Source organism: Rousettus aegyptiacus, unplaced genomic scaffold, assembly GCF_014176215.1.
Source record: "Rousettus aegyptiacus isolate mRouAeg1 unplaced genomic scaffold, mRouAeg1.p scaffold_m13_p_4, whole genome shotgun sequence".
In the NCBI taxonomy this organism is placed as follows: Eukaryota; Metazoa; Chordata; class Mammalia; order Chiroptera; family Pteropodidae; genus Rousettus; species Rousettus aegyptiacus.
This window is the reverse complement of record NW_023416307.1, coordinates 131,640,691-131,665,601: the sequence shown is the minus strand read 5'-3', so window position 1 is coordinate 131,665,601 and position 24,911 is coordinate 131,640,691. Positions and strand designations below refer to the sequence as shown.

General features: G+C 34.3%; 1 protein-coding gene across 10 annotated transcripts in view; it reads left to right on the top strand.

Moving 5' to 3' along the window:
• The window catches only part of ATP2C1 (ATPase secretory pathway Ca2+ transporting 1), a 115,472-nt gene that overhangs the window by 69,466 nt on the left and 21,095 nt on the right, over positions 1-24,911 (top strand). For all 10 annotated transcript variants that reach the window (XM_036219702.1, XM_016140269.2, XM_016140268.2 and 7 more), the window contains 11 exons: positions 1,495-1,599; positions 6,333-6,489; positions 9,121-9,291; positions 10,363-10,460; positions 18,160-18,210; positions 19,094-19,260; positions 20,614-20,682; positions 21,328-21,444; positions 22,233-22,380; positions 22,918-23,013; positions 24,136-24,277. In XM_036219702.1, coding sequence (XP_036075595.1) covers positions 1,495-1,599; positions 6,333-6,489; positions 9,121-9,291; positions 10,363-10,460; positions 18,160-18,210; positions 19,094-19,260; positions 20,614-20,682; positions 21,328-21,444; positions 22,233-22,380; positions 22,918-23,013; positions 24,136-24,277 — 1,321 coding nt within the window. The remainder of the gene's footprint in view (positions 1-1,494; positions 1,600-6,332; positions 6,490-9,120; positions 9,292-10,362; positions 10,461-18,159; positions 18,211-19,093; positions 19,261-20,613; positions 20,683-21,327; positions 21,445-22,232; positions 22,381-22,917; positions 23,014-24,135; positions 24,278-24,911) is intronic.

The following is a 24,911-nucleotide window of genomic DNA, read 5'->3' as shown; positions in this document are numbered from 1 at the left end:
AGAATTTCTATGTGAAGATATTAAGAACATTATGAGAAATCAGCTTTTCTTTTTCCAGTCTTCCCTTTCCCTCCATGATCAATTTCTTAAAATGAGTCTAGAGTTAGAATTTGTGTTGGGGAGATGGGATACTGTTCTCAGTGATTTTTACATCTATATCAATTGATCTTTTCCCCCCAAGTCCTACATTTGATTAAACAAGAAACCCGAAGTCCAATCTGTTACTCCCAAACAAAAATAAAATTCCTACTTTTAAGAGCAGTTTTAGAAAACTTTGAGACTTGTGTGAAACAGGATGTGCCTCTAAATGAGGTTGCTTGAATTGAAATCCAGTATAGAAACCGATTATTATAACATTTAATTTAAAAAAATAAAATTGATATTTTTGGAATGTATATGTTTTCTTAACAGAGAGTAACATTTCTTTGTCATTTGTTCTCCTTGTAACTAAAATAGCATAGTATAGCTTTTAAAAAGATATTCAAAAGTTGAATCTGTTTACTGTATTACATTAAGCTTTATCTCTTTGAGAGATAAAGAGTGCGAAATCACTTCCTTATGGGTGGGGACCTCACATTTTAGGTAGGAAGTTAACACTGATGTGCTTAGAAAAAATAAAAGGCAGACCAGGATAGTAAACATTGAGCCATGTATAAGAACAGTGCAATTCATTAGAACCTAGGCTTTGAAAGATAGGAAGGGTTTGGATTGAGTAAGCAAGCCAGGAAAAGAGTAAGAATAAAAGTATAGAAGATGAGAGAAGCATAAAATGGATTGTGGCTTTTGAATTGGTTAACCTGGATGAAATGAAAGGAGTTTTAGTAACCTAGAAGATTATTAAATAGGGTGTACGGTGGGTTTTCTGGAGCACCTTTGAAAGCCAGGAAGAAGAATCTCAACATGTTTCAATAGGCAACAAAAAGTTAACAAGAAGTGATAAACTAGGTTTTTGAGTAGTTTAAAATTTTTTTTGAATATTTGGAGGAAAATACAAAGGGTATTGGGAAGGAGAATAGCTGTATGATATTGGTTGTAGTCAGAATATCAGGTGGTAGGGTGTAATGGAGTGGAATTGTATAGCAGCAGGCAAGATTGAGTTGAATCCCTAAGGAGTGAAAAATTGAATATGAAACTTCTGTTGATTATAAAAGTAAATGCTCAGTGGCTGGGTACCCTTATTTATCTGTTTGCTACTTCCTCACAGAATTTGAGTCAGTAGATTTTAATACAGTCATTGTTGAAGCTTTGGCTTACATGCAGTCCAGGTAGCATTCCTGAGGGTATATCAACACAGGCCTTTATGTGGAACATGTGTGTTACTGTTCAGAGAAAGATGGTATATATAGATGGAGCACTGCTGTTCTGTCACCATTTTTTGAAAAATAATTGAGGTATCTCTAGCCAGCCTAGCTACAAGTTAGAACCCTTGTTCTTCGTTAAAGGAAAAAATAGTCGCGTGTTGGTGAGAGTTAACTTTCTTTTTGTGCCATATAGATGGGTCTTGATGGACTTCAACAGGACTATATCAGAAAAGCTGAATATCCTTTTAGCTCCGAGCAAAAGTGGATGGCTGTTAAATGTGTACACCGAACACAACAGGTATCCTTCATTTAAAGAATACTTGTTATATCTTGTTTATCATGGATGACTATTTTCTATTTATTGTCCACCTTGAGAATTCAACATAAGAAAGACGTGCTGCTTTAAAGTATGTGTAATTCAAAGTATATTTATCCCTTGTTATTCTCATTTTCTCTGCATTTATGCATAGTTATATTCAATTTTGCTGTGTGAGCAAACAACTTAAATGAGTCGGAGCATGGTGTCAGTCTCCTAGAGCTTATGACATCAAATTCTTTTAACATTTTTGTTCATGAAGACAGACTGTTCTCGGTCTCTGCAGACCACTCACTGTCCATCCGTATTCTTTCACCGAAGGAATGTCTTGTCTTCAGAACAAATAAAACCACATCGTTTTGTGGAAAAGTGGTTACCCGATGTGTATAGTTTATGTTAATTGATCCAGCTTACAAACTGGCAAAATGACATACACTGATTTTCAAGCTACTACTTTATTCCTGGGTGCTTTAGAAATTTTTACACAGTTAATGAAATAAGAGTTCTTAGTTATATATGCTATATAGTTATATCACTCATAATTTCTGTTTACCAGCTTGATGCTTAAACTTCTCCTTTAAAAATACATATTCATTATTTTTATATTTCCTTTATTAGGAATTAATAATTGCTTATGTGTTTACACCTGTGAGCAAACATTTTGAAACCAGTTACATCTCTGTAGATAAGAATGAGTGAGAGAATTCCCTCTCACCCATAATAAGTAGGAAATGTCTTGGTTTTAAAAGAGAGCAAGTTGACTGATCTTGAATTTATAAATAGAGGTGTGCCAGGTACTCTGTTCATGAGGGGGAAGAAGATTTATGTCTGATTTTCCTAGGAACTTTTATAAACTTCTGGGAAGTGAGACTGTGGGAAAGAAAACTGTAAAAATAAGATGCCTGATATTTTAAACTTTGTAACATAAAATTTTCAAAAATTTCATTTGATAATTTTTAGCTGATGTCCCTTGACCGTATAGTTACATAGCAAGAATATATATATGAGTTTATTTGGAAGGTCTCTTTCTTTACATTTTATGTACTATCACACAATACTTCATGATAATGTAGCTCATGTAAAGTTTAATGATTTGACTTCAGTTTTGAATCTAACCTCATTAAAGTTATACATTGGAAGTTGTACATTGAATCTTCTCAGTTGTGGAAGTGGGGGATAGGGAGTGGCAGAATATAAATTTGGAAAGATTTGTGTGATTAGTTTTCCCATATGCTGACCTGAAGGGTTTCTCTTAAAAAAGAAAGCCAACCAATGAAACTAACAAAACCCAAACCTATTGACTTGACTCAGGATGTAGAAGAGATCAACATGGCACAGATATGGCAGAGTTACCAATTTATAAAGAACCTCGGTGGCTCAAATAGTTTATATTTAGAGGACTTTCATTTCAACAGACAATATACATTTTTTCTACTGTCTCCCTGGAACCTGCCAAAACAACAACCAATGAATAAAAGATATAAACTAAAAAAGAAAAGTGTGGGAAAGACTCAGGGGGACCAGGTATCTTTGAAGGTGAAGACTAAGGTGTGAGGCTGAAAACAGGAGATCAGATTAAAATTTTGGGTAATGAACCAACAGAACTGCCCCAAGTACCTTTTCTGTTTTTTCGAGGCCATACCCTATAGAATATCAGAAATCTCATTTTGGACACAAGCTTGGAAGGCAGAATTAAGTTAGCTTAAAACTTTAAAAAAATAGTGATTAAGGGCAAGGCAAGCCTTTAGGTCCTAACTCCACTTTCTTAGAATGCCTGGGGGTAGGTATCTGCTACCCTCATTCTAAGTCAGAAGACTGAAAAGTTTTAGAGAGGCTCCAGGCGACTTCCAACAGTACAGTATAGTACAGAGTATTCCTCATTAAGCTCTTTGTTAGTTGGTAGCGTTTACCTATTCTTGGGCTTCTTCTCATCAGCCTACAACCACGGGTTGATATGCTGTGCCGTTCAATGCTCATAGAGCTTTATAACTTGAATTGCTTCAGTCTTGAATGTAAATGGACAATTAGTGATTGTTAGATATATGGTCAAAGTTTTCTATGAAAGACACAGACCAAACCTACAGAGGAAGGGGTCTCAGAGAAACAAAGATAATGCTGGATGCTGAAGGAAAATTTCCAAAGACTATAAAAAATGACAACAAAATAAATGGAACGTTGTTCAAATAAAGTCAAGGAATCAGAAAGTTGAACAAGATGTCTAAGATGTGGATAGTGAACAATACAAAAGATAAGGTATGAAAATCAGAAAATAAATATAGGAGATCCAACACACACCTAATAGTGGTAACAAGAAGAGAGAACAAAATGGGAAGATTTTATCAAATAACACCAGAAAATTTTCCAGAGGTAGGACTTCAGCTTATAGAGTAAAATTGCCCATCAGCTGCTCAGCATGAGTATGTTAAAGGGAGTTGGGAGAGGATATTGTTCAACCATGCAGACCCAGGATAAGGTCTTGGAACTGAAAATCTTCCTTTGTAAGTAGAGGGCCTGGAAAGACTGAAGAAAGAGGCTGGCCACTCCAGTCTGGTAATTAATAGAGTTTGTTAAGGGAAACTTACACATGAGGCATGTGCTGAGTAGCTGGAAGATGAATGGGTCCCAGCATTGCTTTGCAGGTGCCAACGAATTATGTAGGGTAAAGGAGAAGATAGTTCTGGGTACTAGTACTTGGATGCTCCCAGGTACAGGAAATTACTTTGTATGCTTGACCAGGTTAAGACAACGGCCTGTTCCAGGACCCAGCATGTAGTAAGAAGCAGAAGAGGGGTACTGGTTTATGTCAGAATGAATCCCCATTATGACCAGTTAGTTTCAGGTTTGCGGGAAGCAGTCTCTCCCTTCTGGCCTGGGTTCAGCTTGGGTCAGGCAGCAGTCACATCTTGGAACAGTCTCTCCCCAGGAGTGAGATGCAAGGCTCAGTAATCAAGAAACGAAGATACTTAGTTCTGAAAGTTTCCAGAGATTTTAGGGTGTGTGTGTGGGGGGGGGGGGCAAGTGGGAGATGATATACAAGGGGTTAGGAATTAAAGTAGCTCCTTTGGTGTTTCCAAATGGAACACTGGACACTGTAGGCTGGAAGATACTAGAGGAAAGCCTTCAAATTGAAAGGAACTTATACCCAGCTGAACTTAGAAATGTGAGAATGGAATTAAAATGTTTTCAGATATTCCGAGTCTCAAAATGTAAATCCTACACATCTTTTTTTAGAAAGATGCTGGTGGATATGTTATTTGAAGATAATATAATAATCCAAGGAAAAGGAAGACATAGCACACAGTAAGTTCTAACCAGGAAGGCCACGAAAAGAATTCCCAGGGTAGATGTGAAGGGAAATTCCTGGATATCAGTGATGCTGCAGGCCTGGAAATCAGCCAACTCAAATTAGAAAAGGAAATGAGAACAAGCTTCAAGGAAGGTGGTCTTCAGTAATGATGTGGGAATAATAACCTACCTTCTTATTTGATCATGTGAAAAATATTATTGAGAAGGGCTTTGTATTATATGAAGGAATTCAAGAATAATTAGTAAAGAAAACTAAGCAAATAAAAGAGGCAGTTACTAACTTTATAAAAGATAAAGCTTCAACAGGAAAATGTATTTGATTTATATAGGCCATGGAAACAGCATCATGTCTTCCTGCCGCCTCGCTATCCCCTAATATCTGCTCACTGGTTATTTGGGGACCCAGGCAGATGGAAGCTTGGAATCTCCATCTCAGTGTGAGCACACGCTGTCATAACAGGAGCAGAGGAAGAACACATTATGCACTGGTTCCTAAATTTCCATTTGGAAGTGATACAAGTACTGCTCATAATTACTTGGCCAAAGCAAATTATACCTGATGTCAAAGTGGGAGTGAGGGGCAGGGAAATACATTCCAACTATGTGCCTGCAAGGTGAACTGGGATGTATGTGAACTGTTTTAGTGACGTTGACTTCACTCAACAGTGAGGAGTCATAAAGTAAACAGAATACTGACAAATTTTGCTTTAACTATATTACAGCGATGGGGAGAGGAGGACTAAGTAGTGGGGGTGACCACCAAACTATCACCTATCGTAATAGACAATGTATAAAATTGTTAAGCCAAAAAGCAGTACAAACATATTAAAACATGGAGATGAATATTAAGGAAAAAGCATCTATAGAGTTAAAACAAGTTTGCCTCTTTGGAGTAGGACTAGAGGTGAGATGATTTGGACAGGGCACTGCAGTTTTTCATTGCAAGCTTTTGTATATTACTTTACCATGATAAAAAAATAGAAGCAAAAGTCTGATAATACCTATAATTATAAGGTGGTTATGAGAATTAAATGGGATCACATATATACATATAATAGTAGCTAACAGAAAGCCCGAACAATTGCTTATGGGCTGATGTTAGCTCTCTTTCCTTTTTCTGTTGTGAGTCTCTCTCCAAATCTCAGCATGCCTAATCCGGTGTTTAGTGTAGCGCTGTCTTCAGTATGTGGGGATGAGGGTGGGGAGTAGACACCATTTTCTTTATAGGATGCAGAAGGATTTCACATATGAACTTTTAATCTTCAGAGTTTAAGTGCCACTCAAAGTCTTAGGCTCGAGTAACTCCCTGGGGATTATGAGATATGAATGCCACTTGTTTTTGGACTTTAATGGCAGGTAGGTACAAGTTGAAATTAATTTAAATTTTTTTGCTGTGTTTTTCTTCTTAGGACAGACCAGAGATTTGTTTTATGAAGGGTGCTTATGAACAGGTGATTAAGTATTGTACTACGTACCACAGCAAGGGGCAGACCTTGACACTTACGCAGCAGCAGAGAGATCTGTACCAACAAGAGAAGGCACGAATGGGCTCAGCAGGGCTCAGAGGTAAGGTGCATAGTCATCTAATGCCTTCTGCTAATTGCAGATGAATGCATGCTTCCTATCTGAGCTCTCCAACTCTATTCCAGGCTTTATCAAACTGTGCCATTTCTGAAGTATTAAGTTTTAGTTAGCTAATTGGCCCCCAAAACATGGAAAATGAGGAGTGTAGCAAAGTATGAACTCTCTAGTTCTTAAAGACCTGCAGTGGTCTTTGAGTAAGTACAGTAATTTTGTTTTAGACAGGTTTATCTTGTGAGAAGAGAGATGGATGGAGGTAAAGTGATATTATTCTTTATTTTATTGCTTTGTCTTATTTGTTAGTAGATCTAAAATAACTGTCTTGAATATTGAAGTCTTAGTCTCTAATTTGTCCTTTAAACTGTAAGGTAATTCCTTACTTGTAAGTAAGGTAATTCCTTACTTGTTCCTCATCTGCTGACTTCTTCCCTTTGCATTCATTTACCAGAGAGGTAAAGAAGTACCCAAATTCTGCTTGTGCTTATGCTACTGACTAAATGTGATGGGGTGAGAGGGTCTGCTCTGCACACACACATTGGGCCGCTTCTTCTGGAATCATTATAGAATTCCAGAAGGTTTTTACTTTCTGGATAGTCATCTAGCTTTTGGGTAATATATGTACTTATGTAGTCTCTCTCAAGGAAATTGGAAGAGTTGGCTTCCTTAATTTTATTTTTACAAAACGGAAGTCAAGCACTACAATTCCTGGGAGTCGGAAACAAGTTATATAAAAAATCATCTTCTTACTCATGGTTCACTTAAGCAAGGGCTTTTTTGTAGGTATAAAGCATTTATAGATTTATATGGCTTTCTCATTTACAGGTTTAGAGAGCAGAGTTTTCTTATTTTAATAAATTTGTTAGCATCTTACAGCAATAGGGTTTCAAAGTTGGCTCGGATTTAGAAACACTGCAGAAGTCTTAAAGGTCTGGTATCTGCTTCTTGTTTTCTTTAATTTTTGGAGAAGTATCACATATTTTGAATTTGAATTCTGACTCTATTTATCTAGAGCACTGTCGAGGGTTGTGTGTGTGTGATTCGGTGTTGTAACATTGTTAAATAGACGAGTTGGTAAAGGAGAAAATCTTTGTTTCATAAGGGCTTTCGAAAACGTTGTCGTTTGTCTCTTGCTTCCTGTTTTTTTCTCTTACTCTGATTGTGCACCATTTTCTTCCTGCCTCTGAAATTACCATAATGAAGAACAAAAAGATTTTAAATATAACTTGATACATACTGATGTTGCATCTTAAAAAACTTAAGTTTCTTAAAATATGTATGGTTCTTAATTTTGAAATTAGAATGTTTGTTTTATGTTTTAGTTAGGGACCTTCCACATGAAAAGGTCTACCTACTTTTATCTCAAACAGTAGCAGTGGATCTTCATTTATTGTAAAGAAGCAGACAGATAAATACAAGAGACCAGCTGCTGGGCTAATACCACCCCTCTGTTGAGAGTGCCAAGATCTGATCTCCCTTTCTTAGGATTTGCTGGCACAAATTGATACTGTTGTGTTCTGTTGATATCTGCCTCCATTCTAATAACAGAGATTGTCAAGTGGCCCATTCCCTTGCAGGGTGAAAGCCTTTGAGTCCTACATCTACATAAATAGGTATATGACTCTGTCCCTGGAAAAATAGAAGTTTTTTGACTCTAACCATGGTTTTCCAAATTTATCTAATCCTCCATACCTTCTGCTTATATAAGAATGGGTGCTTCCTGTGATCTTGCTGGGGCTTTCAGTTTCTTCATTAGAAACATACATGTATGTTTCTTGTGTAAGTTCTTCAGTCTAATAATATCCCTGATGGAGATACATCCCTTTGGCTCATAAGATAGTTATGAGAGGTTCCAGAGAATAAGCTAAATGATATTTGAAAATCAACAGTAATTTATGCTCTATATTTAGTGCCCAGGGATGACAGGAAGCTAACTATAAATAATGCTAGGGTGGTGTTATTTATATACTTTTAGAGAACAAAAATTACAAATAAGAAATACCTGTTAATGTTATGTAAAGAGTAAAAGAATCCAAACTGTTGTTCGTGTTAGTGGTTTTACTATCACTACAATTAATTTTACCTCCTAGGGTTTATCATGTATGAAATTGTTATAAGTTGTTTATAATTAGTTAATATAGCCTTTTCAAGCTATTGCGTTGTTCTAGAGACTTATGAAGTGGAAAGATGAAGATAACATTAGTAGATGCCACCTTCAAAAGTGTCTGTTTAAAATTGACTGTAAAGCTAAACAAACCCATAGTTTCTTCAGATAATTAATTGTATTTTCTAAAGAGCCAAAAGTTTATGTTGAAAGATGCCTGTGGTTACTATGCGAAAATAATCTTTATTTACTCCTTACTTGCCTTTCCTTCCTAACAGTTTTTTAGTCTTATTCTTTTTCATTTTTGATAGCTTAAAATAGTCCCATATCTGGAACCTTTAAGCTGTACTATCTTAACATGCAATATTTTGTTTTTTAAGGTTTATGTAATAACTCTAATGACATTATAGTCTTAAATGATTTGCTAAGTGTTACTCTCTTAAGCGTTTGTCAAGTAATTCTAATATTTTTGTGACTTACACTTTCTTTTACGGGTTTTATTATTATTTCCTAAGTTCTTGCTTTGGCTTCTGGTCCTGAACTGGGACAGCTGACATTTCTTGGCCTCGTGGGAATCATTGATCCTCCTAGAACTGGTGTGAAAGAAGCTGTTACAACACTCATTGCCTCAGGAGTATCAATAAAAATGATTACTGGAGACTCACAGGAGACTGCAGTTGCAATCGGTACAGCTATGCTGGTTCCTTTTGTTTTTATTTTTTTTAAATTAGCATACAATTTTGTGAACCATTAGACATAAAACGTGTTTTTGTAATATTGAGATTATACAATTAAAATGACTCTTGTTTGCTCATACTCTATGTAAACTTGAATGCCAAAATTTAGTTTAAAAAGTAATACTATTAAAAGTATATAACTAAATTATTATGAAATCATGTATGTATATTATTCACAAAAGGACAGTTTCAATCTCATAATCTGCTATATCATGAATGTGAAAGGAAATTGGAAATTTAGTTTTTCCTTTCAACTTGAGTATTATTTTCAAAGCAGACATGTACCTAATTTGACAGAAAATAGTTTGTGTCTATGATTCTGTTGTCTCAGCAGACCACACACACACACACACACACACACACACACACACACACACACGCTTGTGTCATTTGAATGTCCTTTACAATTACAGGGGAAAAAATGAGTATGAAAGTTAATCTCCCAGATCCTGTAAGTCATCATTCATATTGATAAATTTAGGCAGTCTGGTAAAGTCCGATACTAATTTTATTAATATGGAGAGAGACTGGGACAGGAGCGTCATACTTTATGTTATCTAAGAAGAATATGTCACTAGAAAAGGAACATTGTTGGGAAGATTATACCTAGAAAAACTTTTCCACATTTATTTTCATTTACATACAACTACATTATTACCACAGATCCACCACCATTTTGTTTGATTTTGGATATTTAAACTGTACTCTGATCTTTATTAAAATTGAGCTGCTAAGCAAAACCTGATTGGCCTTGTTTCAGTTTTTAGGTTTGATGGGTTAAATTGTGAAAACTCTTTATTCTTAAATTTAAACAAAAATAGGAGTCAAACAGAAAACCCCAGACTTTACTAATTCAGATAGATTTGTCTTGCCAATCGTTTTTCTTATGATCTCTTGATATAAGTACATTTTAGACTTAAAAGAGAGTAGATAACAAATTATATTAACTGAGCATTATGTTGCTAGCCTATCAGACAAAACCAATTTGATTAATTTTGTGTATTCTCCATTTCACTCTAGCTAGCCGTCTGGGATTATATTCCAAAACTTCCCAATCAGTCTCAGGAGAAGAAATAGATGCAATGGATGTCCAGCAGCTTTCACAAATCCTACCAAAGGTAGGCTAAACTAGAGCCTGTTAGACTCACAGACTTTTCTCTAAGGGTTAGCTTTTCTACTATCTTAATGAAACTATTTATTTGAAAACAGTTGGGACATGATCAACAAAATAGTTGGTCCAAATCATGGGATAAAATCTTAGCATTAAAATTGGTCTTATCATTGAGAGTATTTGTGATGTAATCATTATGACTGTCATTGCAAATTTATTAACTTTAGCAAGAATCAAGTTTCCCCTGAGGAAGAAGGTACTATATAAATTAACAGTGGTTGTATTTTATTTATAAAATACAGAATGGAGAGACCATTACTTTATACTTCTTATCCTTTTGGTTCTAAGTGTAGCATGGATATGTAATACGTTTTTAAAACATTGAGATATCATTTACATACACTAAAATTCATCTTTTTTAATGTATCGGTCTAAGTTTCCACATATGATCTTGTAACCATCATCAAAATCAAGATACAGGATAGTTCTTTCATACCTCCACGTTCTCTTGCACCTTTTTGTAATCAGCTCCTTCCTCTGTTTTGAATAGTTGGCAACTACTGATTTATTTTTTGTCCCTATAGTTCTCCCCTTTTCAGAATGCTCTAAAAAAAGAATTGTATATTATGAGGGGTTTGAATCTGTTTCTTTCACTTAGCGTAATGCATTTGAGATTTATCTATGTTGTATGTATGTGTGTATTAGTTTTTTTTTTTTAATAGTATTCCCGTATAGGGTGTATGTTACCTATTCATCAGTTTAAAGACATATGAATTATTTTCAGTTTTTGCCAATTATAAATAAAGCAATTATAAACATTTGACTGTAGGTTTTTGCATGAAAATAAATTTTTATTTCTCTTAGATATCTCTTGTTCCACAACACAGTAACTCTTTAGTGCCAAGTTCTCTCATGTGAAATTAACTTATTTTATCATCTTGGGATGGTTTATGGGGGCTTAACAAAGCTTGATTTGTGGGTACACAGATCCCGTAAGAAGGGCTCCATAAAAGGTAGGGAATATTTTTGTATCCAAGCACTTGACAGTTCAGATTTCTTCATTGTTACAAATAAATTAACATATATTTATCTTTTAAAGTAAGTGCTTATCATCTGGCATTTATTTTATTAGACATTAGCCATCCATTGATAGTAATAAAATATGCCACTGTCTTCTTTACTTGGCACTCATAATTGCAAGTTATATTAGAACACTGAATTTTCTTAAATTATTTCCACACCTTAACTTAAAGCTTGTCTTTTTCTAACACTTTTTTCCTGATTAGAAACTTCATTAGTAGCATATATTTTTTGTCAAAAAACTGGAAAACCTAGAAAAGTGAGAGCTACAATGCAAGCTGCCTGTAATACAATCCAGATACTCAGAAGTTATGCACCCATAGAGCATCTAAGATAATAAATTAATCTGTGCTTTTTTAAAAAACGTATTTAACCAAAATTGTATTGTTTAAATGTGTTAAACAAAGCGTGATTGGTACTTTATCATGTTATAAATCTGAACATTTATTTAACATCACTACAGCATTGCTGAAATCATTAGATGTAATTATAAAACATGTATTTAATGGCTGCACAATATTTTGCTTGGGTATACTATGTGTGTATAAATACACAGAAAATATATGGTTATATACCCATTTTCCTGTTGAAATTTGAGCTTCCATTTATTTTTTGTTATTGTAAGTAATGTTTTAAGGATAACCATAGCAACCATTTACCATTTACCATATGCCAGGCAGTACATGTTATATACATTATCTATTTACTCCTGATAGCTACCTTATGAAAGATAAGCAACCCCATTTTCACAGATGAGGACATTGAGGCCCAGAGAACTTGGGAGGCTTAACTGAGACAGAGCCTGTGAGTGGTGGCTTTGGAATTGGGACTGGAGCCCAGGTCTTTGTGAATCTAGAGTTCATCATCTATTGCTTACTGATTCGTTGAACATTATTGTCCATAAGACTTTGTGCCTAACTCTGATTATTTCTGGAGAATTAATGCCTGCATGTGAGACGATTGGACGAGTGGTCAACATATCCTTAAAGCTTTTAACACATATTGATGAATTGTCCTCTGAAAAGGTTTCAGTGACTATTTCCACAAACTACACTTCATATGGTAGCATTAAATTCTTAGACTTCGAGCCTCACTTGTGGTTAGATTTTAAATGTAGTTAACTGGTAGAAATGCACTGTTTTGTTCATCCACGTTTTCTCTCTCTTTTTTAAGCTGTAGATACTCATGAATTCTGTTTTCAGAGCATATGGGAGCAATTTAGGTGTTTGCTTTGTTTTAGGTTTAGTGGAGAAGGTGTTTTCATATTTGAATGGAATTATTTTTTTGTCCTGTCCTGGTGGTTTTTTTCTGACATTTGTTTCTGAAAGAATAAATCTCATATTAGGTTCCCTGGGAGTATTGGGACAGAATGTACATTAGTAAATGTATGTGAAATCCACTGTTAATTAAACATTTTCCCATTAGATCTTTGTTCAACCTTTTCTTCCAAACCTTTTCTTGGAGATGCTAACAAATAGTGAAACTGAGATTTGAAATTTTATTTGCTTTCTTTTTATTTGCTTTCTGGCTTTCTGATAAAAATACTAATGATCTGAAAACCAAACTGAAGGTAGTTAGAGAAGGAAGAAGCAAATTACAAATTGCCTCATAAGTCTGTACAAATTATATCATTGGTCTTTTCTAAATAGGAGTTTTTGTGCATTAATTGTGGCAGATACCCTGATGCTATTCCAGAGACACTAAAATAATATAAAACCCAAACCTTCTGAGAAACTCATTGACTTGTTTAGAGCCATCCTACCCTGAATAAGAATTTTATAAATTTACCAGGGCTTCCTTCCAGGTATTTCATGTCTTTTGAATACCTAAATCTTTCTCCAAATATTATTAGTGATTTTTTTTTTTTTTTTAGTCCTTTGAGCTTAACTGGATTCCCTGCCCACCCTGGTGTTCCTACCCCAACTTCGTCTTTTTTCCACTTTATCTTGTGTTCATTTAACTCTCATATAGCCAACATGTGTCTTGGTCTCATGCTTTTACATCAGATCAGTTAGATTAGCTTTTTTTTTTTTAGTGTTAAAACTTCTAATTTGCCAGCTCACTGAGATTTTCTCCCATATACTGAATCATAATAAGTCCGTTTCTTATTAAAATGCTTTACAGCTTTCCTCTTTCCATAATTTAATCACACATTTCAAATCTTTTAACATTGCTCTGTCTTTTTGACCAGGAGCCAATTGAAGAGTAGTATTGAAATTGATTTTTGCTTAATTATTACAGAGTCCATTTGGGGGTTCATATTTTTTATGATTTCTTCTAGTGTGTCCTAAATTTCCTATCGATAAAAGTGGACATTCTCTTTTCCTTATTGTTTTTTTTATAGCAGTACATCCATTTGTATTTCTACTGAATCTCTTAACCAGTTCCCTGTAGTATAATCCCAATTTATGTGCTGCTTAATTTTTGGTAGGTTGTAAATATTTATTTCAGTTACCTATATTTTCTTCAGTGCATCAAGTATCTTTTTATCTTTCTTTGAAGATTTGGGGGTCTTTGGCAGGTTATTTTAATGCCAGGAACACATTTTTTTTTTTTTTTTAGCATCTCCTTTAATGTTTTTCCACTTCTTCTCATAATTCTTTCCCTAGTACACCTTGTCTGTTAATGTTGATCAAAAGAACTGTAAGTAATCACCACAAAATATGAAACTGAAAATAAGAACCCATAAGAAGAGAAAAATCTTTTTGCAGGTTCCTTCTGAAAATACATATCCCTTTCCCTCTCCTTTTAATGATTTTTACCTTCTCCTCCCATATTAATTCCTAAGCTCTCTCCTTTTCTGACCAAGTTCTACTTCTTTCCCACTGTCCTTTAACCATCCTGTTGTCTTCATCCTATCTTCCCCCACCCCAACTGCAGTGATTTTATTGCGTGCTTATCTTTAATTAGTATATTCTCTTTTCCAGGTAGAGAAAGAGACATAAAGGTGAAAAGATTATTAATGGACAAAATTTAGTTACCTTCAAGTTTAATCCTAGCTCTATGATATGGTTCAATTTTTAGTCATTTCTAGTTGTTTTTTAAAAAATATTTCTTTACGCCAGAATTTTCTGTCTGCTAAATTTCAATATTTTTATTAAACTGAAAAGATTGACCAGCTCATCCTAGTGCTTTAAGAACAAATTTTACTCTGTGCAGTGTTACGTACCGCATGCAAAACACCAACTGAGTCTTCAGCCTTGCACTGAGATCTGCTCAGTCTAAAAGTGGCTGCTGTTATTTGTGAGTTGCCATCAAAGCTTTGAAATGCTAAAATCTTCCATCAAGTAATAGGTATACTGATTGCATGTCAAGTAATTTCTTAACTATACAAAACAAATATGCTTTCAGTCCAGCAGTCGGCCTGTCATCCTAACTGCTATTGTCAGTGATAACCCACAGTGGCTATAAAAAGGGGTGATTTGCAGTGATTCAAATGATTTGCACTGGAACAAAGGCAAAATTTTACTCTGTACAACCTGAGTATTTGTAATTAGCTTTTTATTTAAATATTCTTAAAAATCTGCAGCCTTTGCTCAATAGAGTTGTACTTTAATGCTGTGTGCTACATGATTAATTTTTGTAGTAATGTAGAATTTCACTTAAAAGGTAACCAGTATAATTTAAAAACAAATGTAGCTTAGTCCTTTTTAAAGACACACTAAAGAGTTTCTGAATGGGTTTTTGAACTTTTTTCCAAGGAAGAATATCCTCCAAATATGAGTTATGTGATTCATGGTACCTGGACGACCTAGGAATAATCAGTAATGCGATATTACAGTTAAACTGAGTCTTTTGCCTAAGGAAATAGTCCTCTTTTGTTCTTGACCTTTACCAAAATTGGGAGAAAAACAGAACATTCTTTATGGTGGTACTAAGATTCATTCAATTATTTATTTGTTCATTTGATACGCATTTATAGAGCACTGGAGATACAGGATCAAAATCTCTGCCTTCATGGAACTTACAGTCTAAGTTAATATATATGATATTATTTAAGTGCTAAAGAGCACTGAAAAAAACAGGGAAGAGAGGTATGAAAGAGTAAATTGAGGATTGACATTTTTAGATAACATGACTAGGAAAGGCCTCACTGAAAAGGGACTATTTGACAAAAAGGGCAGGCCATATAATATCTGAGGAAAGAGCACCCAGACCTAGGGAACTCAAGGACAAAGACCTTGAGGTGGGTGTTGACTGGCATATTTAGGAAACCATGAGGAGGCCAGTGTAGTTCAGGTGAGAAAAGATAAATGAGGGAGAAGGGGGCATGCACTTCATGTAGGACCTGGATAGATAATAAAAGACTTTGGCACTTGTTCTGAGAGAGATGGTAAGTCATTGGAGAGTTTGAGCAGAGGATAGATATGGTCTGACTTCTGTTTTAACAGTTCATTCTGGCTACTGTGTTGAGAATAGACAGCAGGAGACAAGAGCAGAAATTTAAAAAAATCAATTCTGAGATATTGGCTCAGGGTATCAACAGTGGGTTTAGAGTAAAGAGGTTGACTTCTGGTTATATCTGAAAATGGAGCCCACAGAATTTGGTGTTAAACTGCCTGTGGCATGTGAGAGAAAAGGAGGTGTCAAGGGTAGGTTCAAAAATTTAGAGCCTGAGTGACTGCAAGGACATATTTGTCATTAGCGGAGGATTTGAGGAAGCATGTTTTTGGGAAACAACAGGGGTTCAGTTTGGGATATGTTTAAGTCTGAAATAAGACATCCAAGAGAAAATATGGAGTAGGTGGGTGGATTATTTTTCTCCGTCTGAATTTTTGAAGAGATGTCTGGACTGAAGATAAAAATGTATGTAAATAAAATCCAAATTATAAGGCCGGATGAAATTACCTAGGGAGAGGTAAGGAATAGAATAAGAACTTACAGAGAAGAGTAAGAACTGAGTCCTGGAATACTTCAACATTTAGACTTTAGGGAGGTCCAGAGGAACCTGCACAAGAGGAGCATCCAGAAAGGTGGGAAGAAGACCAGGAAAGTACAGGATGGTCATGGAAACCAAGAGAAGAAAGGGTTTCAGAAGGAGAGAGTTAGCAGCTCTGTTAGGGTGCTGCTGAGAGGTTAGGTCAGATGAGAAATGACCATTGGTGTTAGCAATGTGGGCAGTCTTTGGTACTCTTGAGTAGGGGTTTCAGTACAGTGATGCAGTGGTCGGGATAACAGTTTGGTTGGATGGGTTCAGGAGACAATGGAAAAAGAGAAATGAGAAACAACAAGTATAGGCAACTCCCTCGAAGAGTTTTGCTATGAAGGGAAAAAGTATGGTGGCAGCTGAAATGGAAGTTTTTGTTTTTGTTTAAATGAAAGGAATAACATGTTTTTAAACTGATGGTAAGATACAGCAGTGAGGAAAAATTTTGACAGAAGAGGGGCTAGAATTTCTGGAGCACTAATCTTAAATAAATAGGTAAGGAGGTGGAATGTTTGACCTGCACTAGGAGGAGCACATTCAGTTCATGTGCAGTAAAAGGAGAGAAGGAAAGGATAGTGCCTGGAGACAGATACTGGATGGTGGGAATTGTGGAAATTCTTTTTTCTTTGAAACAGGAAACAGGGTTTTCAGCTGAGAGTGAGATTGGAGAAAAGAGTAAATTGGACAAATGAGAACAGAAAATTAGTATGAATGCATCTTCCAGGAGAGTAGGAAAGAGACTGGTATATTATATGGATATTTAAATCACCATGACTTGGGAGTGTTGTTGGAGAAAGTGGTAAAAGTTAAAATCTTTGTGAAATGTAGAGGTGTGACCTCTGTCAAGAGTAGTGAACGCCAGCAGTTAGAGGGAAGTATATTCTCAAATGACATTCAAAACAGGTTGTATGAATAGAGAAGGGAGAATGGAGGACATCTACCCACTTCTAAGTTTTCCTGGTGGTACTATTTGAAAGGACTAGAGGGATGGCCCATGTTTTGTGAAAAAATTAAGTTAGAGCAGTATGGAAAAGGGGAGGATACAGAGGATTTTGTTGATGACTGATGCCTGCCTTTGGGGCACAATAAAAGGCTTTCAGGAGACCAGGAGATGGGATCAGGAAAATGAATTGTGTGATTTACAGAGACAAGATCATATAAGCAGTTGTAGATATAGTGGAAGAGATCTTAGTGAATTAACCTAAATAAAAGAGAATGAGCAGACATTTAGACACACACACACACACACACACACACACACACACACACAGGCACGCACGCATGCACGCAAGCATGCTCTGCAGACATTGAGAATTAATTAGCTGTTCTTTATCTCTCCTGAAGAGAAAACAAAGAGAAAAGGGCATTTTAGTTGTATGTCACTGTCATGAGCAAAGGGTTACAAGAGAGTTTTTCCTTCCTCTGTCTCTGATTCTAAGGCTGTTTTCTCTATAGAACTCGAACATAACAGGATAAATTGGATAACTGGATTGTGTATTTTCTATGGTACCTTTCAGTAAAGTTTGAAATTACTGTGTCAGATGAGTGTCGTAACAAACATATGGCATATTGCTTAAGCTGATCTCTATTACAAATTAAATATAGTTTGAATTGATAATTTAAAATATTGTTAGTTACAAGTGCATGGGTTACTCATATTTTTTAACATTGAAGATTTTTAATGTATCTTGTATTACAGGTTGCGGTATTTTACCGTGCTAGTCCAAGGCACAAGATGAAAATTATTAAGGTGGGCCTCTAAGACTAAGATTGTGTAATCTCTATATGCAAAATGCTACTTCTTTTCTTTCATTATGAGCATTTGATAGAGCATTCAGGTAAGAAGTCCTATGAAGTAAAACAGGTGATTTTTTTTTTTTTTTAGAACCCGAAGTGAAAATACTAATAGAGAATTTAATTAGCAAAGGAAGATGTAGAAGAAAACTTCAATGTCTGTAAATACAACCTTCTTTAAATAGATTAACAGTATAGAAGTATGTTCTGACAAGAGTCCATCGTCAAATTATCCCAGTGTGAATAGCAATAATTACTTAGAAAGTGAATAAATACATGAAGAAAAAAAATTTTATGAGTAAACTATTTAACAGGCTATGGTTATGTGTATTAATTAGTCAACTATATACAAAACAACTGACATTGTTATCCATTAATTAACGGACTTGTTATTAATCACCATCATCCCCTAGAGTTTCTCAGCCTTAGCACATTTGACATTTTGAACTGGATAATTCTTTGTGAGGGGCCGTCCAGATGTTTAGCAGCATCCCTGACCCCTACCCTCTTGGTGCCAGTATGACAATCAAAATGTGTTCAGACAGTGCCACATGTCTGCCAGAAGGCAGAATTGCCCCTGAGGACCAGTGTATAATTGACTCTAGATCAGACTTTACACGTACAGTTCTCACATATGGGAACATTAATAGCAACATAGCAACTTTTTAAAGCTCTATCTTAAGATATCAGTATATTGAACTTTATTGAAAAATGGTGGTCTATATTATTTCCAATTGTAATTATGTACAAAAATAGAGTGGATTTGTTTATCCCTTTGTGTGGAAGCAATATTTTAATCAGAATCCCTTCATCCACCTTTTCCCCCTTGCGCACTGTAGTCTCTGCAGAAGAATGGGTCAGTTGTAGCCATGACAGGAGATGGAGTAAATGATGCAGTTGCTTTGAAGGCTGCAGACATTGGCGTCGCAATGGGTCAGACTGGCACAGATGTTTGCAAAGAGGCAGCAGATATGATTCTGGTAGATGATGATTTCCAAACCATAATGTAAGTTTTGCTCTGGTATTCTACTGAATACTGATTTCCAGTATCTTCTCCCATCCTTTCCTGCATTCCATTCCCAGACAATTCAAGTGGAAAAGAACAAGCAGTATTTAAACATTGGATGAACTAAACTTTGTTTACTATATCAGTTTTATTTTATGGCGTAGTGTGTAGTTTTAGAGAAAATTATTTGTATTGAATGGAAAGGACATAATAAATGCAGGACCGTTCATTTAAGAAATGTTCACTGAGTGCCAATCAAGTGTCACATTTTTCTGGTTATAAGTGTGGTGATACAACAGTAAACCTTCATGAGGCCTTTATTTTAGTTAAATTTGAGCCATCAGAAATATTCACGTTCATGGCCTTAACAATAAGTATTAAAAATAATTAAGTTCCCATCTCTACCCTATTTCATTATATCAGTAATTGTCCATGTTTGTCAGTGATAACAATGTATTAAATTTGAATAGCTTGCTTTGTTTCTGTCACAATGTCTAATCGATTTTGAGATTCTATATAATACCTGGTGGTGTCAGTTTCACAGTATTTAGGTGGGGGTCACCTGAATCCTGTTTTTTGATAATTACCTATGTGACAACCTAAGTCTTACTCAATTTAGTGATATATGCTAATTACATGTCCCATGGTGCTTCATTAACCCATTGTAGCCCAAAATGGAGCATGTAGAAGCTCGAGACACAGAATTGCCAACCTCTTATGAGACTTTTGTTTTAATATAAAAATCTTAGTAGAAGGGTAAGTTGTTTAAAAACCACAGGTTTTCCTAGATTCAACCAAATGAATGAGAGCATTTAAATGAATCTTTGGAAATCATATTTTTTATATAATTCTGCTACAACATTTATCTAAATGTGTATAAGAGCAGCCCGTAGCTTCAATTTTATAATTTTAATATATCACATTGCCATTTATTTCTTGACATATATTATTTAACCCCTTAATTATGCATGTGTATGTTCTGCCTTTAAGAAAAATAAACTTGGATAAAGAAGATTATTGTAATATTATAAATATGCAGTATTGTCTCATATAGAAAGACAAAATGTGATTTTAATGTAATGTTGAAATATATTTTTAAGAATAAGAATTTTAATATAGTGTAATGAAATTAGCTTGGGTGTAGCTTAGCAGACTTGACTTTAATTTCTTGCTAGAATAATGCTTCCATATTTTTTCTACTTTTAATTATGTGAAGAAAATAATAGATTCTTTTAGTGATGTATGTATCAGTTGGAAATTTGTTTTCAAAATTAGCTCCACAGTGTTTTTTTATAGATATATCTTGTTTTTGTGTGATATTTTCTTACTTAATTTTTTTTTCTTTTACTTCAGGTCTGCAATCGAAGAGGGTAAAGGAATTTATAATAACATTAAAAATTTTGTTCGATTCCAACTGAGCACGTAAGTTTGAAAGAAGTTTGTCACCACGGGTGTTTTAGGTAAATTATATAAAGATAGAATTCAAGAAGAATGTCTAGAAGCGTATGAGCTCTCTTTCTGAGGGTGGTTCCATATATGTTTTCCAAAATGAAAATTAATTCTAAAATTAAAAATAGCATGATTAACAGGTTCTAAATGTGATAATTAGATGTCCATATCACCATCAAAAAATATAAACCTTTGCAATTTTTTTAAAAACTCCTAAAATAACTAAGGAAGGGTGTCAAATCTTAGTGTTTCCTCTTAGTATCTTTTTCCAAAAGTAGAAAGAAAGGCTTTTCTGTAGTAAAAAAACAATTACAAAAATATTATTGAAACTGTTAACTTATGTAGCAATAGTTATTACAACTCAATTTAAAAATATTCCTCTATTGGTTTTATCTAAACATATTGAAAATCTTTTATTAAAGTTCTGTGGATTGTGAAGTTTAACTCCTGGTTTCAGAATGTTCAGACATGAAGTATAGGTTCCTTGGAAATACAGGTTCCCTTTAAAAGCATAGTAGTAACATCAGATTTTTAAATGCTAAAAAAAGTGATATCTTAAAATTAATAAGAATTATACTATACTGACAGATTTTTTTTAAATCGACTCTTTTTCAACAGGAGTATAGCAGCATTAACTTTAATCTCTTTGGCTACATTAATGAACTTTCCTAATCCTCTCAATGCCATGCAGATTTTGTGGATCAATATTATCATGGATGGACCTCCAGCTCAGAGGTAAGAGTTTTTTCATGCATAAACTAGAAAGACAAGGAAGGCATAATATCCTGATAATTAAATTTTAAGACTTTATTCATGGATAGCATTAGAAATCTTAGCAGCAACATGTTTAAATTGTGTGATGTGTGCATATCATTTTCTTTGGGTGCTCAGTCATGCATTATAATCTGAGCCCGTACACTGTGTTAGATGCTCAGTCTTAAGCTGAAAACAGATCAGTACTATCCCAGTCCTCTGGAAGTAAGCTTTTTGTTTGTAAAAATGGGATGTAATGGAGAAATCTCTTTAGTGTAATTATGTAGGCTCTGTTGTCAATTTTAGAGACTTTGGGAATGTATCGAAGAACCTAAGCATCTAAGTATTTTCTTTTATAAGAATGAGGCCATAGATGTCACTTCCCAACACAAAAAAAGAGCGATACATGTTAGTGTCCATTACAACAAATCATCCTAGTTGAATCCTCCTTGCATGAAGGATATTTCAAAGTCTAGTTGGTAGGTCATGTATTTCAGGCCATATTTGAAATAACATATGTAAATGACATTGGACAATTTTTGAAAGTTTAATCATCAGTTTCCTATCAAACTGTGCCAAATAAAAAATAAAAAAGTGATAATATTTGTGGTTATTTTCATGTAATAACCACAGTTTTCTTTATGATTCAATGTTTTGTTTTTATAAGAAAGCATTTAGTTGTCTGGATGATTGAAGTTAATCAAGTTGTGAAAGTAACAAATCCAAACCTTAAAACTCTAAACTAATTCATTTTTCTGTTTGCTCTGAAGTCTTGGAGTAGAACCAGTGGATAAAGATGTCATTCGTAAACCTCCACGCAACTGGAAGGACAGCATTTTGACTAAAAACCTGATACTTAAAATACTCGTTTCATCAATAATCATCGTTTGTGGGACTCTTTTTGTCTTCTGGCGGGAGGTATATTCACTAGATAAGCTGCTTTATTAACATTCATTCCGTATGATAGGACTCAGTTTATTTTCATGCTACGTGGAACGCTGAAAGTTAGGAGAGCTCTTTGAAAAATACGATAACAAAACATTTAAAAGTAGTTTGATTTCTGTCTTTACAGTTAGTAGAATTTCTCATTCATTTGTTAAAGTAATTTAAATCTGCAGAGGAGTGTCAGATACAATAAAAATTAATATATGAAAATTTGGGGAGAAGTTAGAAAATCTGAGTATTTAACATAGCTACTTTATTGTCAAAAACAGCAAAATTCTTTTATTATCCACTGTATGATTTATGAGAAGATGTTTTACTTTATGGAAACTACAGCTATTCGTTAGATGACTTATTTAAATGACATATAAGAAATTTAGATAGCTTATGTGTTTTTATATATTAAGACTAAAGCTCTTTTATCCTAAAGGAAAGAAAATATTAACCTTTTAAAAGCATGCAGTCTTTGTCCATTAAATTTAGCCACTGAAAATCATTTTGTCCTCTTAACAGCTACGAGACAATGTGATAACGCCTCGAGACACAACAATGACCTTCACATGCTTCGTGTTTTTTGACATGTTCAATGCACTAAGTTCTAGATCCCAGGTATGCTTAGGTTATCTTAGCTGACTGTTTCAATTGGGTAGAGTACTTTCTGGTTGTAGATAGGCAGGAATCATGGATTTTTAGCTTTGCTTGATTTTGTAGCCACACAAACATGAGTCATAATGAGGATGGGACATATGGGGAGATAAGCCTTACCTTTGACCAAAAGATCAAAGTAAATCACAGATATTATCACCTGATCTTTCTTCTTTCCATTCCCTTATTATCTGTAGCTGTGCGATAGGTTTGTGTTAACATTATCAGAACATATGACAAACTTCATGGGTTCTGCTAAGATGGTATTAGTTTCATTTTAGAGGAAGGTATTGTTAGAAGTACAAGGACAATTTTGTACATATTCATCTTTTCCCATTACTTCTATCAGTGTGTCGAAGCTTAGGACATTTTAAATTTACTTTTCTTCCCATGTTGTACCTTAAGGTGTGATTGCCTTTTCTTAATTGAAATGCTTTGATAGAAAATAATGGACTAAAACCTGGAGGCACTTTTTCAGAGCAAATTTTTTTGAAAACTAGTTCCATTTGAGGCCTCTGTGTTGATTTCATTATTAGAGCACCTTATGAATCCATAGCTGTATCTGTTACCATTTGCTCTGCTAGAAATTTCCAAGTACTAGTGAATTGTCATTAATTTAGACTAATCTTTGAAGACAATGTACTATTCATGTTTTTGTTTTATGAAAGGCGGCTTTACTTTTTCAGTACACTTTAAGAAAAGTTTTTAGATTATTTACATTAAAGGATAGAAATTATTTAGCAAAATAATCATATACAAATAGAATTTCCTCAGCTTTGGAATGCTAAAGTAAGTTTCCTTTCTGTGGTCTTTAAAAAAGTATATCTATATTTATAACTATAGATATAGATATAGGTATAGTGTCACTCTTTTAAAGAAGGCCCTTGATAAAGAGAAGAAGCTGCTTTAAAATTTACTCCTATTCATCTGAATTATTCCAAAATAATAGTTAAAATCAAGAGATTTCCAAGTACTTTCATTGTACAAATTCAGTTCAGCTTATTCAAAATTAGAGGTGAATGTAATTATAAGGTGGTTCTTTCTTTGACCAAGGAGTAATAATCGAACTCTCTGCTCTGCCAACAGACCAAGTCTGTGTTTGAGATTGGACTCTGCAGTAATAAAATGTTTTGCTACGCAGTTCTTGGATCCATTATGGGACAGTTATTAGTTATTTACTTTCCTCCACTTCAGAAAGTTTTTCAGACGGAGAGCCTAAGTATACTGGGTAAAGAAAATATTATCTTTGTATATTTTATATGAATTGTTAAGTATTTTCTGAAGCATTTAATACAAATTTTCTTTTAAAAAGTGGAATAGGAATAGGAAAAGTGATTGACTTGAAATAGGAGTGTGTTCTATGTTTTCATTGGGAGAAATTTAGAGGAGTCATTCTCCTAACTCTAGGTTTTTAATTATTGTAATTTTTTCCTTTTAATTTTTTCTAGATTAATAATTGTCAGATCATATTTGGTGATTCTGAAATACAGCAAATAAAAACTCGTTATAGAGTAATTATAATTTATAACTTTTTAGTTTCGTATGAAGACAAAACTAGATTTAAGCTATCTGAAAACCAAAGTGGTCTTTTGTAAAATTATAATTTCAACAGTAAACTAATATTTCATTATTCTTGCTAATTTGCATTTTTATTTTAGCAAATAACAGCCTGACCTTAAAAGCAGGAAATTTTAAGATTATGTGAAAGTCAGGCATTATTCTTTCACATACTGTGCATTAAATGTTATGAAACAGTACATTTAAAAATGAATCTTCCTATGTAAGTGTGAGAACTGATGTATTTTATGGTAATGCTGCTTTTAATTCTTGGGTTTTTGAGTTAATTTAGATATTTATGAAAA